Source organism: Haliaeetus leucocephalus, unplaced genomic scaffold (genome assembly GCF_000737465.1).
Source record: "Haliaeetus leucocephalus isolate CR32 unplaced genomic scaffold, Haliaeetus_leucocephalus-4.0 Scaffold395, whole genome shotgun sequence".
Lineage (NCBI taxonomy): Eukaryota > Metazoa > Chordata > Aves > Accipitriformes > Accipitridae > Haliaeetus > Haliaeetus leucocephalus.
In genome coordinates, this window is record NW_010972831.1 from 4221852 (window position 1) to 4236581 (window position 14730).

The 14730-nt window shown below is 63.3% G+C and overlaps 1 protein-coding gene across 1 annotated transcript in view; it reads right to left on the reverse strand.

Annotated features, from left to right (window-relative positions):
• Positions 1 to 899: 899 nt before the first annotated feature.
• Positions 900 to 14730, reverse strand: part of MYO18A (myosin XVIIIA) — a 33705-nt gene continuing 19874 nt past the window's right edge. The window contains exons 22-41 of the mRNA XM_010573938.1: positions 14264 to 14407; positions 13116 to 13205; positions 12910 to 13029; positions 12721 to 12832; positions 12469 to 12596; positions 12149 to 12303; positions 10824 to 10947; positions 10545 to 10745; positions 10138 to 10248; positions 9715 to 9819; positions 9456 to 9602; positions 9252 to 9365; positions 8957 to 9073; positions 8771 to 8854; positions 8389 to 8526; positions 7525 to 7710; positions 7303 to 7442; positions 6168 to 6212; positions 4474 to 4596; positions 900 to 1038 (exon numbers count right to left, since the gene is read on the reverse strand). Of these exons, the coding sequence (XP_010572240.1) occupies positions 900 to 1038; positions 4474 to 4596; positions 6168 to 6212; positions 7303 to 7442; positions 7525 to 7710; positions 8389 to 8526; positions 8771 to 8854; positions 8957 to 9073; positions 9252 to 9365; positions 9456 to 9602; positions 9715 to 9819; positions 10138 to 10248; positions 10545 to 10745; positions 10824 to 10947; positions 12149 to 12303; positions 12469 to 12596; positions 12721 to 12832; positions 12910 to 13029; positions 13116 to 13205; positions 14264 to 14407 (2523 nt within the window). The remainder of the gene's footprint in view (positions 1039 to 4473; positions 4597 to 6167; positions 6213 to 7302; positions 7443 to 7524; positions 7711 to 8388; positions 8527 to 8770; positions 8855 to 8956; positions 9074 to 9251; positions 9366 to 9455; positions 9603 to 9714; positions 9820 to 10137; positions 10249 to 10544; positions 10746 to 10823; positions 10948 to 12148; positions 12304 to 12468; positions 12597 to 12720; positions 12833 to 12909; positions 13030 to 13115; positions 13206 to 14263; positions 14408 to 14730) is intronic.

Consider the following 14730-nt stretch of genomic DNA (forward strand, 5'->3'; position numbering starts at 1 on the left):
CAGGCGGCCAGCGATGCACATCATCATCTCCTCCGCGTTAAATAATTAACGCCGGCAGGCAGAGGGCTCCCATCCCCGCTGCTCATCTGCATATTTATGAAGATTGATAAATGATTCAGTGCCGGCACCCACGAGGGCCGTCTCCCCCCCCTTCCCCTCCCCATCACCCGTGGGTGCAGCAGGCTCAGGGAAAGTGCTGAGCTTGGTTCCTCCATGCAGCCCCGCATCCTCGCCGGGGCTGGATCCATCCCGCCAGATCCCACCACGATGCAAACACTCCTCTGAAACGGGGTGCCCCACCTGAAATGTGATGACCCCCCCCAGCACACAGAGCAGGCAACAGCCGGTATCACCAGCCAGAAATGACATTTATTTTCATACTGAAAGTAAAGGGGGGGGGGGGAGAAACGCACAGCTGGGCTAGTGCAAAACCACCAGGTGGGATAGGGGGGGTAAGGGGGGGTGACGACAACCCAAGGGGGCATGTGGGACCCCGTCCCCATGTCCCCTTCCCGGCTGCGGGGCGGCTGCTCCCCAGGGCCCGGCCAGCGAGAAGACGTCTTTGGCTCAACTAAAAGGGGCTTAAGAGGACCGGGGTGGGGGTGCCTGGGTTGGGGGGAGTTTAAGTTATAAAATAAGGAGCCAGCAGGCACTGAGGAATAAACCCAGGGTGCTGGAGCAGCCGGCTCTGCCGCCGAGGACAGACGGGAGGTGTGAGGGTGGGGGCGGCCGGGGGGGCTGCAGCCAGCGAGCCGGCCGGGCTGCTCCCCCCATGGCCGGGGCCAGGGGGGGCAGCTGTGTGTGTCCCCCCCGCCCCATGTAGAAGAAATACCGGCTGCCCAGGTTGGCCCCGTGGAGCTGAGTGTTTTTGGGGCGATAGGAAAATGGTGGGGGGGGTGCTAGGCGGGGGTCTCGGCGGTCCGGCTCTCTGCCTCGCTGGCGCCGGGGGAGCTGCGGGAGGAGCGGCGTGTGCTTTCCCCGGCATCCTGCTCCTCATCCCATCTGTCGTAGGTGAAAAGGTGCCGGGAGCTCGGGGGGCTGTGGGGGAGAAAGTGGGGTTAGTGGGGGGCAGAGGCAGGGGGGTCTGTGCCCCCAGCGCGCTGCAGTGCCGCAGCAGAGCTTGGCTGCCGGGAACACCTCCCCGCCGGCTACACCGGGAGCTGTGGTGAGCCGGCACGCTGGCAGCCAGCTGGATGGAACCTTGATCGCCACCTTTTTTATTATTTCCAAGATATTTGGGGCATGCTCCACTGCGACTGACTCCTTGCCGGACTGAGCCGAGCCCCTGCTCTGCGGTGGGGCCAAGCCGAGCCTGCCCGGTGGCTGCCACCCTCCACGGGCACCCAGCACCACGCGCTCAGAAAAAGGCACGTGGCCGTGGATGTAAATGCCGATGCTCGCGGACATCGCCGCTTGAGGGTCCCGGTTGCACCAGAGCCCGTGGCTGGGTGCTGGGGGTGTTTCTTCCCCCCCGCTGCCACCCTGTGATGCCTTCCCCTGCCCCGGGACAAGCAGCGGGCAGCCCAACTGTGACCACATTTCCAAAAGGCTTTTTTCCCTTCCTCCAGCCCTGCTCCTGTTCGAGCCATCGGAAAGGATTGAACCCGCTCTGAAATTGCTGCCGGCAAGCCCCGGCACACCCTCTCCTCTGCAAACGGGGTCCACAGCCCCAAAGCCCTGCAGGGCGAGGCCGTTTGCACCCCGATTCCCCGTCACAGGCACCCTGCACGGCGCAGGGCAGCAGGATGCGGCCGCCCTGAGAAACACCTCCGAACCCCAACCACCCACCCCGGCTCCCCCGCTGTGGGTGCTGCCTTCCCCCCGCCATGCTCACACACTGCAGTGGGTGCGTGTTAGTACCCGTCCCGCTCCTCCCCACTGCCTTTGGGACCCACTGCCATCCCCGGGGCGGCGAATCCCCTGGGGTGAGCGGGGATGCTGTGCCGCCCGGCGAGCCCTTAAATTTCCTGAAGGAATAAATTCAGCTGCATCCTGGGCCGGTGGCCGGGGAACCGGGAAGGAATTAGCGCTTCCCGGCGTCCCGCATGCTACAGCCGCTAATCCCAAACATGCTGCGTCCTGGCAGCACGGGCAGCTGCCGGTCCCGCTGCGGCCATGCCGGGGATGCTCCCCCTGGCCGGAGATGCATCGGGGATGCCCTGCAGCACCCCAAAAGCAGGGCTGTTGCGGGCGCAGCGGGGTGCCCCATTCTGGGGTGCCTGGCAGAGATGGGTTCCATGCCCGGAGCCGGGCGAGGGTTAGGGCGAGTGGTTAGTGGCACACGGGGAGGTTCATGCTGCACGGCACACACCACTCCCACCTCCTGCCTCAGTCGCTCTCGGGTCGGTACAAATACTTCATCACCAGGCTGTCGACCTGCTTCTTCCGCTGCTTCTCCTCCTTCTTGCCCCGGCTGGGACGTGCTGGCTCCTCGCCCCCCGCCGCCTGCGGGCCCTTCTTGACACTGGAGGTGCTCCGGTAGGAGCTGGTAGAGCCGGAGGAGGAATCGGAGGAGGAATCGGAGGAGGAATCTGAGTCGGATGATGACTGCTGCTTCTTCTTCTTCTTCTTGGATTTCTTCTTGGCCTTCTTGGCATGCTTCTTGGCACTCTTCTTCTTCCGCTCCTCTTCCTCGGAGGAGGCTGAGCTGCTGCGGCGCCGGCCGGCACGCCGGGAGAAGTCGAGGGCAGATGCGGAGCGACGGAGGCTGCCAGGGGGGCGGTCGGCGGCACCCAGGGGGGCTGCGCTCCCCACGCTCCGCACGCTCCGGCCGTCGTCCCCCGAATCGGCCTCGGGGCTGGAGCAGCCCCTGGCCCGTGACGGGCGGTAGCTCAGCACCTCCTGGATGGCGGCTTCCAGATCGGAGTCAAGGTAGGAGCGGTGCCCCACGGGGCGGGCGTCCCCAGGACCCCCCTCCTCGGAGGCAGCGCTGCGGGGCCGGGGAGGCACGGAGAAGCTGCGCGCCAGGGGGGGCTGCCCGCGGGACCCCTCGTCCGCCTCTTCCAGGCGGCTGCGGGCCAGGGAGAGCCGCGACTCGGGGCGACCCTCGGGCCCCCCGCGCCGGCTCCGCAAGCTCCCGGGGCTGGAGAGGGCGAAGCTCAGCACCGAGCAGCCCTCGTCCCCCTGATCCCCGTCCTCCAGCCCGCGCCAAGTGGCGGAGGAGGCCCGGCTCACCGGGGCGGAGGCGACGGAGGCTTTCTCGCCGTCGGCGGCCGAGAGGGACCAACGCTTGCCCAGCCCTTGCCGAGCCCGGCCGCTGGCGTCGGCGAAGGCTCGGGCGATGACGGCCGCCCGGTCCTCGGGCTCGCCGCCGCGGGCGGCTCTGTGGGCAGCACGCTCGGGGGAAGCCGGTCGCTCGCTGAGCGTGCTGAAGAGCGTCTGCTCGTCCCCGTGACCACCTATGGAGTCCTTGAGACCCGGCCGCTTCCTATAGCTGAGGCAGCTCAACACCGACACCGGCCGCTCCTCGGCCTCGGGACCATCCGGCGGGGCTGACCTGTGCCGGCGGCACCGCGGCCCCACGCACGCACCGGGGAGACAAGAGAGAGACGGAGATGAGCGGATGAGGGAAGGGGGGGGAGAGCGTCGGCGAGGCAGCCTCGGTAATTTGCGTCAGCGGGAAATAGCATCGTGGAAAAATGTCATGTAAATGGGGGAATTGTTCTAGCCCGGCACTTTGATTCCCCTCTAAAGTGTTGCGTTCAATGTATTTCATTGTCGGCTACCTGGAGCCACTGCGTTTGATTCCCGACTTCAGAAAAGGTGGAATTATCTCCAATAACAAAATGTTTTACATCTGCACTGCTGAATAAATTAAACCAATTAAGAAAAAACCGTCTCAGATCTTTCCCCCCTGCTCGGCAGAGGGGGGAGCCCCCTGGGACTCCCAGAGCCCTGCTAGGAAATTGGGTTTGGATAAAAGCAATCTGCTCTCAGCAGTCGAGCGCTTTCTCCAGGGAACAGGAGTGGGGCTGTGCACCCCAGCCCCACGCTGGCCCTGCACCGTGGGGGCACCCAGGCACGTCCCCTGCCTCTGCCGGGGGCTGTGTGGGCAGCCCGTGTTTTCTGAGAGGTGCGGGAAGGGATGTGGTGGGGCTACAAAGGATGGAGGGAGGATCCAGCCCCGGAGCGGGGGAGAATGCACAAGGCTAGAGCCCACCACCATGCACCTTGGGGAGGCAGACGGGGTGGGGGCTGCGGATGCCCATCTGCCTCCAGGGTGAGTCCCAGTACCGCATTGGGTGGGATGCTGGAGAAGGGGACCAGGGAGGTCCCCTTGGTCAGGGGGACGTGTGTCCCCAATGGAGAGCGAGCCGCGAGCCGGCGTTAACCCTTCCCTGGCCGGCCACACAAGCACCGGGTGGGAGCATGGCACCCAGAGTGTCACATCCCACGGGTGCCCACCCCGGCCATCCGCCAGCACAGCTCACCCTGTCCTCTGCCAGCCAGCCCTGCGCCCAGCCCTGCACCCACCTGCTGCCCTTCAGGCTGCCGTCGTCTGAGAGTGCTTTGGAAGAGCCTTTGTTCTTGGAGAGCCAGGACTTCACCCCATCCACGCGCTCCTCCAGCTCCGAGTCCACATCCGAGTCGCCGTCGCTGCCGGAGGAGCGGGTCAGGGTGGGAGAAAGCAAGAGGTGAGCAGGGGCCGGTGAGATTTTGGGTGCTGGGGAGGCAAAAGTGCACTGGCACCAAACTCCCCCAGCACCCACTGCCTGCGTACCCTGGCATGGGCAAAACCCCATCCCGTGGTTCTGCTCCATCTCCCAGGCCACAACCTGCATGCATACAGCTTAACCTGCATACTAGGGGCTCCCCAAAGCACAGCCGTGCCACGCACCCCCCGAACCCTCAAACAACCCCCCTGCCCAGCCAAGGGGGTCCTGCACCCGCTGCCCAACATCCCCCCCTGCCACTACATGGCTCCGGGGCTGGAAAGATAAGACGGCGAGGCCAGCGTCGGGGCAGTGAGGGGCACGACTGTAGAAACACAGGAGATTCCCAGCTCCAAAGCTGGGAAGGAAATAAGTGGGTTCATTTTATAGGCCACTGTCGAGCGCAAAATTACAGCGAGGAAGAGCGATGTTGATGGCCCTGGGTAAACAGGAGTTTAGCAGGCAGAACAGAAACGACTCCGGCAAGGCGGGTGCAGGAGCGTGGCGGGCAGATTTACAGCCCTGCCGTGCCGGAGAGCCCCTGATTTACATCCCGGCATAAAAAAAGCCCTATCTGGCTTAAACCATCTAATTTATAATGGCCGTTCGTAACCATATTGATTGCCTTTAGAAAGAAGGTGCCGTATGCATTGCAAAATCCATTCCTCCAAGTTAAAAGCATCCCTGCATAAATCTCCCTTAATACCTAACTGCTTACTGCTTTCATTAGGGTTATGGCAGTACCGGCAGGATCTATAAGGAAATCGAAGCAGCACGGCCCCCTCTCTCCCCGCTCTGCTGCTGGCCAGTGAGAGGCAAGGGCTCCCACCAAGCCGCTGCCAGGGAAGGGATATATCATATGATCTTAAACGGCCGTTTTATCCGCCTGGCTTTGGGCTTATTCCCTGCCTGGGGACACAGCAGACGGCACAGGGGACGGGCTGGGATAGACCCTGTTATATGAATCCTCCTCGTTAAATTCAAAGCAACGAGCCGCACTCCATCACGCACGTCTCCCTCCCCTGCAATACATCCAGGCAATGCTCGGCTTGAAAACAAAAACAAAACCAACAAAAAAACCACAGAATGACAACAAAAAAAACTCCCAACGAGCCCCGTAAACAAACTCTGGGGGCAGCTAAGGTTTTATAACCAGCAGAATTAAACTCCACGTCAAACACAATTTATGTCTGGGCGAGCGTGCTGTTAGTTAAGCGGGACCCAGGTCGCGGGGGAGCGACCGCGGTGGGGGATATTAATTGTGCGTGGTAGCGGGGCTCCATCACCGCTCCACGTCGATACGCTCGTCATTAGCCATGGCAGAGCATCACCCCCCGCCCCGGCCCGGGGGCTCAGCCCCTGTCCCCCCACATGGGATGCAGTTATGTGCCGTGCCGTGCCGTGCCATGGGTGCTGTTAGGGCATGCAGAGGTGGGCCAGTGGCATGCGGGACCCCGGCCCGCGGGGGTGAGGTGTGGGTTAGGGGAGGGGAGGAAGGAAAGAGAAGCTCCTCACAGTTTACTCTTTCTTTTCTGATACTTTGCCACCATGTCCTGCAAACTGGGAGGGGTTGGGGAGGGGGTCAGAGGGGGGAGAAACAGAACAGAAAGGAAATCAAATGAAAGGGAAAAAAAAAAAAAGACCAAGTGGGTGGAGAACAAATGAGGGGCAAATTAAATGGTGGGGAAGGGCTAAGGGAGGGAAGTGTGGCTGCCCTGCACCCCTGGCATGGGGCTGCACCCGGCTGGGTCCCAGCATCCTGGGCTGGATCCCAGCATCCCGGGTCGGGTGCTGGAGCATGTCCAGAGAAGGGCAACAAATGTGGTGAAGGATCTAGAGTACAAGTCTTCTGAGGAGCAGCTGAGGGAACTGGGATTGTTCAGGCTGGAGAAAAGGAGGCTGAGGGGAGACCTCATCGCTCTCTACAACTACCTGAAAGGAGGTTGTAGTGACATGGGGGTCAGTCTCTTTTCCCAAGTAACAAGCCATAGGACAAGAGGAAATGGCCTCAAGTTGGGCCGGGGAGGGTTAGATTGAATATTGGGAAAAATTTCTTCACTGAAAGGGTTATCGTGCATTGGAACAGACTGCCCGGGGAAGTGGTGGAGTCACTGTCCCTGGAGGTATTTCAAAGACGTGTGGATGTGGCACTTAGGGACACGGTTTAGTGGTGGACTTGGCAGCGTTAGGTTAATGGTTGGGCTTGATGATCTTAAAGGTCTTTTCCAACCTAAACGATTCTATGATTCCATCCCGGGCTGGGCTGGATCCCAGTGTTCCGGGCTGGATTGGATCCCAGCAACCCAGACCTCCTGCCAGGCTGCGCTGCCCTGGCTCCTGGGGCTCCCCAAACTGTTGCCAGCCAGCCAGCACGGGCCTGGCTGCGTTTCAGGCACCTCCGCAAGTGGGTGAAGCTGCACGGGGGCTGCAGGTGGAGGGAGGGATGGATGCACAGATGCACGGACTGATGCACGTGTGCACAATGCACGTATGGACAGATGCACATGTGCACGATGCATGGATGGACAGGCGGCATCCTGCCAGGGCCAGGCAGAGCCGAGGGGTCCCCACGGCATTTCAGAAGTGGCGACGAGAAGCGGTGAGCCCTGGTGACGTGCCTCGTGGGGAAGCCAGACCCAGGCGCTCTCACCTGTTGATGAGGTCCTCATTGCTGTCGCTTTCCATCTCATCCTCGATGGCCGCCTGCAGGTCCCCGATGCGCTTGAAGGCCAGCTTCAGGTCCGACTGCAGGCTCTGGTTGGCAGCTTCCAGGCTCTCCAGGTCCATCTCCTGTGGGGAGGGAGCGGGGTGAGCCGAGTACTGTGGGGAAAACCCCCCATCCTCTTGCCCGGTCCCATCGTGGGTGCCTCACCAGCTCGTGCTTCTTGCGGCTGGCCTCCGCCTCCTTCTTGGCCAGCTCGCCCATCTCCTCCTTGACGTCGCGGAGCTGTCGCTGCAGCCGCTTGTTCTGCTCCTTCTCCCGGTTCTCGGCGGCCGCACGCTGATCCCGCTCCTCTGTCAGCTTCTCCATGTTCTCCTTCAGCCGTGTGGCCAGGCTCTGCGGAACGACGGGCGCAGGGTCACCCCAGATCCCCCCATGGACCCCTCACCCTGCAGCAACACCACCAAGGGCTCCCGTGAAGACGGATCCCATCCGCAGGAATTTACACAAGGAGATGGAGGATAAACTCCCCCCAGGGCCAAGGAAGGGGCAGAACAACCGTGGGGGCTTTGTCGAATTGGAAAAATAGATTTAACTGTGTGTGAAGTAATTACAGCGTGTAACGTAGGGAAAAAATAGCTCCCATTCTCCCCCAGCCGCTGAGCCAGCCGCTGCATATTTATGGCCCCAGCAGAGAGAGTGAGGAAGGGAAATAACAGCTAGGAAAATATTAAGAGGAGAGCTAAGCTGCTCTGCTCCCCCGGCAGAGCTGCAAAGGCAGAATATAAAGCAGGCTGCGTTTAGCGGGGCCAGGAGAGTCTATAATTTCCGTAAGTCAATGCAGGGAAAGAGCAGCACTTTGCCAGGCTGGGTGGTGGATTACTGTTATCGGCGCTTGCAGGGAGCTTTCCCTGTGGGGATGGGGACGGGCTGCCGGCAGGGGAGGGCTGCAGCGTGGGGGGTCCTAGGGAGGGGATATCGAGGATTCGCTCAGTGGAGTTCCTGGGCAGCTTCACATCATGGTCCCATTGCATCCCGGTCCCAGCCGGAGCAGAGGGAAAGCCCAGCACCTACCTCCAGGCGCTTGACTTGTGTCCGCTCAAACTCCAGCCTGGTCTCCAGCTCACGGATCTTGGCCTCTTGCCGGCTCACCAGCGACTTGTCCACCATGGATTGCTCCAGGAACTCCAGCTGGCTCTGCAGGCCTTGCAGCTGAGGGCAGGGGGACAGTCTCAGCCTTAACCACAACCTCCCTGGCCCCCCACCACACCGCCCTGGAGCAGAGCTGCCGGCCACGCTGCGCCCGTCCCAATGGAGAGCTCCCTATGGGACTGCTTTGCAACCCCCAGGGTAGAAGGGGCCACCCCATAGGGTGGGCAGCGGGTGTCTGGGTGCCCCTCTGTCCCCCTGGCTTCACTCGGGGCACACGCCTGCGCCCAATGTCGGTGGTCCCCACCTTCTCCTGCAGCTCCTGTTTCTCCTTGCTGACCTCCTCCAGCTGTGCCTGGAGGTCATTCATCTGCGCCAGGTCCCGGGACGCCTGCGGGACACACCGGGGCCGTCAGCAAGGACCCCGCTGTGCCGGCTCCGAGAGGGGTGTTACGGGGGGCTGGGGGAGCTGTGGCTGCTGTTCCCCCCTCACCTGGGCCACAGCCGCCTTGTGCTTCTTCATCAGCTCGTTCATGTCCTCCTGGTCCTCCTCCAGCCGACTCTGCACCTCGTTCTTTTCCCGCTGCAGCCGGCTCAGCTGCTCCTCCAGCTGCGGGGAGCCACCTGCATCTCCCACTGCACCCCGGGAGCAGGGCACCCACCCCCCAAAACCACACCGAGCGGCATGGGATCACCCTGCCGGCATGCGATGTGCCAGTGGTGGTCTCGCCCCGGGTGCAGGTGGGGCACAGCCCCATCACGGTGCATCGCACCCCAAAAACACTTACCGCTGCCTTAGCCTTGGCGAGGTCGTCGATCTGCAGGTGGAGGTCTTCGATCTCCACCTCCATGGACTTGCGGGCCTTGACAGCAGCTGCGCAGGTGAACTCCGACTCCTCCAGCTGTAGGGACACGGCTCAGTGCCCGGCAAGAGGATGGGTATACCCCGTGTCTGTCAAGGGCTGCATTTTTGGGGGGGTCTGGATGCACACCTGGTTCTTGAGCTGGGCAATCTCCCTCTTGCTGGGTGCGTTGTTCTTCAGGTGGTCCAGCATGATCTGCGCATCGGCCAGTAGCGCCTTCGTCCTCTTCAGGTCCCGGCGCAGGCGCTTCTCCGTCTCGAAGTCCCGCTGGTTGGCCTGCGGCAGGGGGGGACCGCGTCAGGGCACCGCGCCGGCGGGGTGCCCACCCCTCCATGGCCACCTCGGGGTCTCTAAAGCGAGGCACGTGCCCGGCTGTCCCCCGCCCTACCTGCTCGCTGATGGCGGATAACTTGCTCTCCAGCTCCCGTTTCTCTCTCAGCACCTTCTGCTTGTCCTCGTACTCCTCCTCCAGCTGCACCTCCATCTGCTTCAGCTGGGGGACAGCAAGGGCAACACAGTCAGGGCGGCAGGAAGGGGCTGGGACCTCCCTCTCATGTGTCCCCACATACCGGGGATGCCAGGTGACCCCACCAGCCCGGTGTTTGCGCAACCAGAGGCACGAAGCCTGGCGTACGCTGGCCAGGGCAGCGGAGGGACCGGTCGGACCTGCCAGGCCAGCGAAGCTCGCCCGTGGCCGCGTGGGAGCCGGGTGCTGCGTGACAGTGCCCGGCTGGCAGCTCCCAGCACCCAGCTGGGGCATCGGGACGCATGCTGGCCCCGCTTGGACAGAGGGGCCACAGCTGAGCCCTACCTTCTTCTGGCACGACTGCCGAATCTCCTCCACCTCCTCGTCGCGGCTCTCCACCTCCTTGGCGTGGGTCTGCCGCAGCCTCTCCATCTCCATCTCTAGCCGCAGCTTGGCCTGCAAGTGGGGGGGATGCGGTCAGAGCAAAGTGGACGTGGGGACCCCCCACACGCCGCTCCCTGGGTGCCACTCACCCTGAAAACCCCCCGGTCCGAGGCCGGCCGGGCTGCCCGCCCCACAGTGACCTGCCGGGCCATGGCACAGAGGGCCAGGAGCCGCGTCGGCAGCCGCGATGCCTGGCCCGACACCGGGCTGAGGGCGACCGCCTCCTCTTCCCAGGCAAGCCCAGCCCAGGTAATAACAGCTCTGCATGAAACCACCCCACCCAGAAACCTCACCCCTCCCCGCTGTACCTGCTCCAGCATCTGGATGGTCCCAGCTTGCTCGTCCAGTTCCTCCTCCTGGTCTTTGACCTTCGCCTCCAGGTCCCTCAGCTGCTTCTTCACCTTGGCCAGGGAGGCCTCATCCTTTGACTCCTGGGAGGAGATGTCCTGCAGCTCGGCTTCCAGCGCCTCCGCCTTCTGCGTCAGCCCCGTGATGTCCGAGTCCTTGTCCTGCCGAGAGAAGGGGTCACCGTGAGCCCGGGGCACCCGCCGGTTGGGGGACTGAGGGGAGGACTGGGCACCACTCACCTCCAGCAGCTGCTTGAGGCCAAAGACCTCGGCCACCAGCACGTCCTTCTCGCGGCTCAGCTTCTCCCGCTGCAGCCTTTCCCGCTGCGCCTCCTCGTGCGCCTGTGAGAGCTCGCTGTCGAACCTGTGCGGGGAGAGCAGAGCGGGTGCTCAGCACCCCGTTGGGGCAACAGGGTTGGGTCCCCAGCCCTGCACTACTGGCACGGTGCCGAGCATCCCCATCCCGCAGCAGCAGGCACCGGCAAGGGCGGCGTGCCGCCGAGTGCTCATTCGAAACATGCTGCTGCTGAGCCTTTAATTGCCATCACGGCGGTATGGAGCCACTTGGAGAAACTCCCCCTGACGCCTTCGCTCAGCGGCTAACGGAGAGCGCAGCACCCATAGCACAGACCCCAGCAGCCCCAGTAGCCACCCTGCGGGGCCGGCACATGCCAGCAGGGACTGTGGCTGCTAACGGTGGGGGCTTGGCTACGCGGAGGCAGCCAGGGACACCGCACCCTTCAAGCAGGACGCGGAGGGGCTGCAGGATGTGGAGGGGCTGCAACGCATGGCAGGGTCCGCAGCAGAGACAGGCTCTTGCGGCAGCTCGGCTCTCCCAGATGCAGCCTGGTGCCGCGGTCCCCACGGGAGGTGGCACCGGTCCCATCCCCGGAGGGGACACGAGCCCCCAGTGGGGGAGTGCTCAGCACAGCCTGGAGCCAGGCAGCACCAGAGCAGCCTCTCTCAATGCCCCTGGGATGGGATCAGTTGGGTTTGCTCCAAAATCGCTGCCTTTGGGGCTTGGAAAACAACCCTGCGCTTGAGTTTGTGACCTCCCTTAAACACCTCGGCAGCTAATCCCCATTTTTCCTCACACTGGGTAATAAACAGCTGCATTAGCACAGACTCCAATCCGCGGAAATTGAAATTAATTAGATTGGATTCTCTCGCTGTATTTGTATGTGTGATCATTACCATAATGAGATGAAAGCGTCCCTGCTGCTTAATAACGTTAGCAAACTTTGGGACTGGGAGAGGAGATGGGATGAGAGGGAGTGCCGAGCAGAGACGTGGGGCACAAGCAGCCTCCACCATGGGGCACGGCCCCCCACGGGGTGATCACTTGGCTCCGGGTCCCCAAAAAGGGCATTGGAGTCCACCCCCACAATGAACACACCCAACCCAGGCAGCCCCATCCTGCTGGAGACACCTCAGCCAAGTGGGAGCTGGTGAAGTGCCCAAATCCCTGCTAAAATGGTAATGCCACTTTGCAAGAGGCTCACCAGGCGGCGAGGATGCCATCCGCCCCCGCAGCCCCCCTCCCACCGCCAGCGCACAGTTCCCACCTCCGCTGCTTCTTCTCCAGGTCGTGGTTGCGTCCTTGCTGGCCCTCGAGGTGCAGCTTGGTGTCCTGCAGCTCCGCGGCCAGGCGCTGGCACTTCTTCTTCAGCTGCTGCAATGCCCGCTGGCTCTCCTCGCTGTCTGCCTGCAGGTCTGTCAACTGCGGGCAGGAGCAGGCAGGGTGGTGAGGGGCTCCGGGAAGCCACCGCGTCCCTGCTGCCCTGACCACGACCTCGCTCAGCTCCGAGCAGGCAGCGGCTGCCCACCCCCTGCCCGTCCCCACGCTGAGCAGACTGGGGAGTCCCCGGGGCTGAGCCCTACTCACCCTCCGCTCCAGCTGCCTCTTGCCCTGCTGCTCCACCTCCAGCTTATCCTCCAGCTCCTGCTGCAGCCGTTTCTTGGTGAAGTCGATCTCCCGCACCGCCCGCTCGTATTTCAGCCGCCATTCGCCACCTGCGCGGGGAAACAGGGTCACTGAGGGGCTGCGTGGGGTGGTACGGGGCCACCGTGCAGGTGGTGGGCACGGTGCTGTGACCTCGGGGCACCCAGGTGGCGAGCACCGGAGGCAGGACGGTACCTGAATCATCATCGTCGAGCTCCCCGTTGAGCTCGGCCGCCCGGATGAGCCGAGCCTCCATCACCTCCATCTCCATGGACTCCATCTGCTTCTTCAGAGCATCGTACTTGGCCTGGGAGGGAACACGGCTGGGGTGAGCGCCGGGGGGGGGCCGGGAGACGCTGCGAGGCTGGGGAGAGGCGCATTTACCTGCAGGTCCTTCATCTCCTTCTCGGCCCGCAGCCTCTCGGCCGTCTCAGCGTCCAGCAGCTGGGAGGCCGATTCACCGGTGTTTCGCTCGTCCGTCAGCTCCGACGTCAGCTCTGTGATCTGGCGGCAGAGGAGGGGAGCGGGACCATGGGCCGGGGCAGGTCGGCACAGCACCATAACCCCTCCCGGTGCCGGCAGGGACCTACCCTGCTCTCCAGGCGGTCGCTGTTGAGCCGGAGCTCGTTACGCTCCTTCTCCACCTTCTCGAGTTTGCTCTTCAGCTGCTGGATCTCTTCCTGCAACAGAGCGGGCGGTGAGGGAGGGAGGCAGGCGTAAGGGGAAGAGGTTGGCAAGCAAGAGCCTGGCAGGTTTCTGCACCCCCCCCAGCACTGGGTGGGCAGGGTGGGGGCTCCCCGAGGCGGGGGCCGCTCTCCCCTGCCAAGGGCTGGGCAGGGACTTTCCCCAACCCGCTCCACCGCCGTGCTGACTCCAACCCCATAAATGGTGTCGAAACGCCAGGCAGCCCCGGCGAAGCTGGAGAGGGGTCACCGCAACCCCCCCCGGGAGAGGGGGTGGGAAGAAACCCACCCATCGGCAGCTCGCCAAAGGGTTTGGGTGCACCCAGCCCAGGTGGGGAGGGAGGGGGCCCGCCGGGATGCCCAAGGGACCACCAGCCAGCACTGGGGAGGCGTGCCCAGCTGCCAGCTTCAAGCGCGTCTTTCTCTCCCCTCCTCTGGTCCCAGCACAGGCTGGGGGGGGGCAGGAGGGGGCCCAGGTGCCCCCACCCCAGGTCCCCGTCCTCAGCGGGTTGGGGTGAAAGCTGAGCCAGGCAGCGGCTCCACGCCGGGCGGGCTCGGCGGGGCACGAGTGTCTGGTTGCCAGCACGGCACGGAGTCCTGCATATGCCTCTCGGCACACGGTTTCATTTCCATTCTCCACGCCTTGTAATTGGGCTCATGCAACAGCCGGCTCTCGGGATGCTAATGACATGCTGATTCGCAAATTAGGGAGCAATTCGAGCCTGCCTGGCACTGACGGGGTGCAGGGCAGCCACGGTCCTGCATCTCAGCCCGTCACGGGCTCCTGCATCCCACGCTACCATGGGGTCCTGCATCCCACCCCACTGTGGGCTCCTGCATCCCACCCTTCCCTGGGCTCCTGCATCCCACCCCACTGTGGGCTCCTGCATCCCACCCCACCACAGGACCTGGCAACCCACCCCACCGTGGGGGTCCTGCATTCCACCCCACTGCAGGATCCTGCATCCCAGCCCGCTGGGGGGCCCTGCCCGGGTCCAACACTCCCCCGAGCCCACCCTGCTCCATCCAGCATCCCCCAGCACCGAGATACCCACGTCTTTGCCACGGATCTGGTCCTCGGTGAGCTGCACCTCGATGAGGGGCCGCACGGTGGTGAAGAGCTTCCACCAGGGCCAGCCCTTCACCCCCTTGTTCTTCTTGATGTTCTTCTGCACGCACCGGATGGCCAAATCTTGGATCTGTGCGGGGCACAGTATCAGCACAGGGTACGGTGTCAGCACGGGGTGCTGCCGGCAGGGCAAAGTGGGGCAGGCGGGCACTCAGCACCCCTGCCGGCACCCTGGCCTGCTCCCCTTTGTTAGCATTTGGGCTAATTGCACCCGGCTTATCCACTGTTTGATTCTCTCCAGCCCCTCCAAATGCTAATCTAGTGGAAGGCAAGGTGCTGCCGAGATGCCTATTTTATGCCCTCTTTAATAATAAAAGTAGGAGCTGACACGCCGCTTCATCCCGCTGTGGCGATGCCCAGCACCTTCCCTGCCGCTTCCCCCCGGCCCCCCGG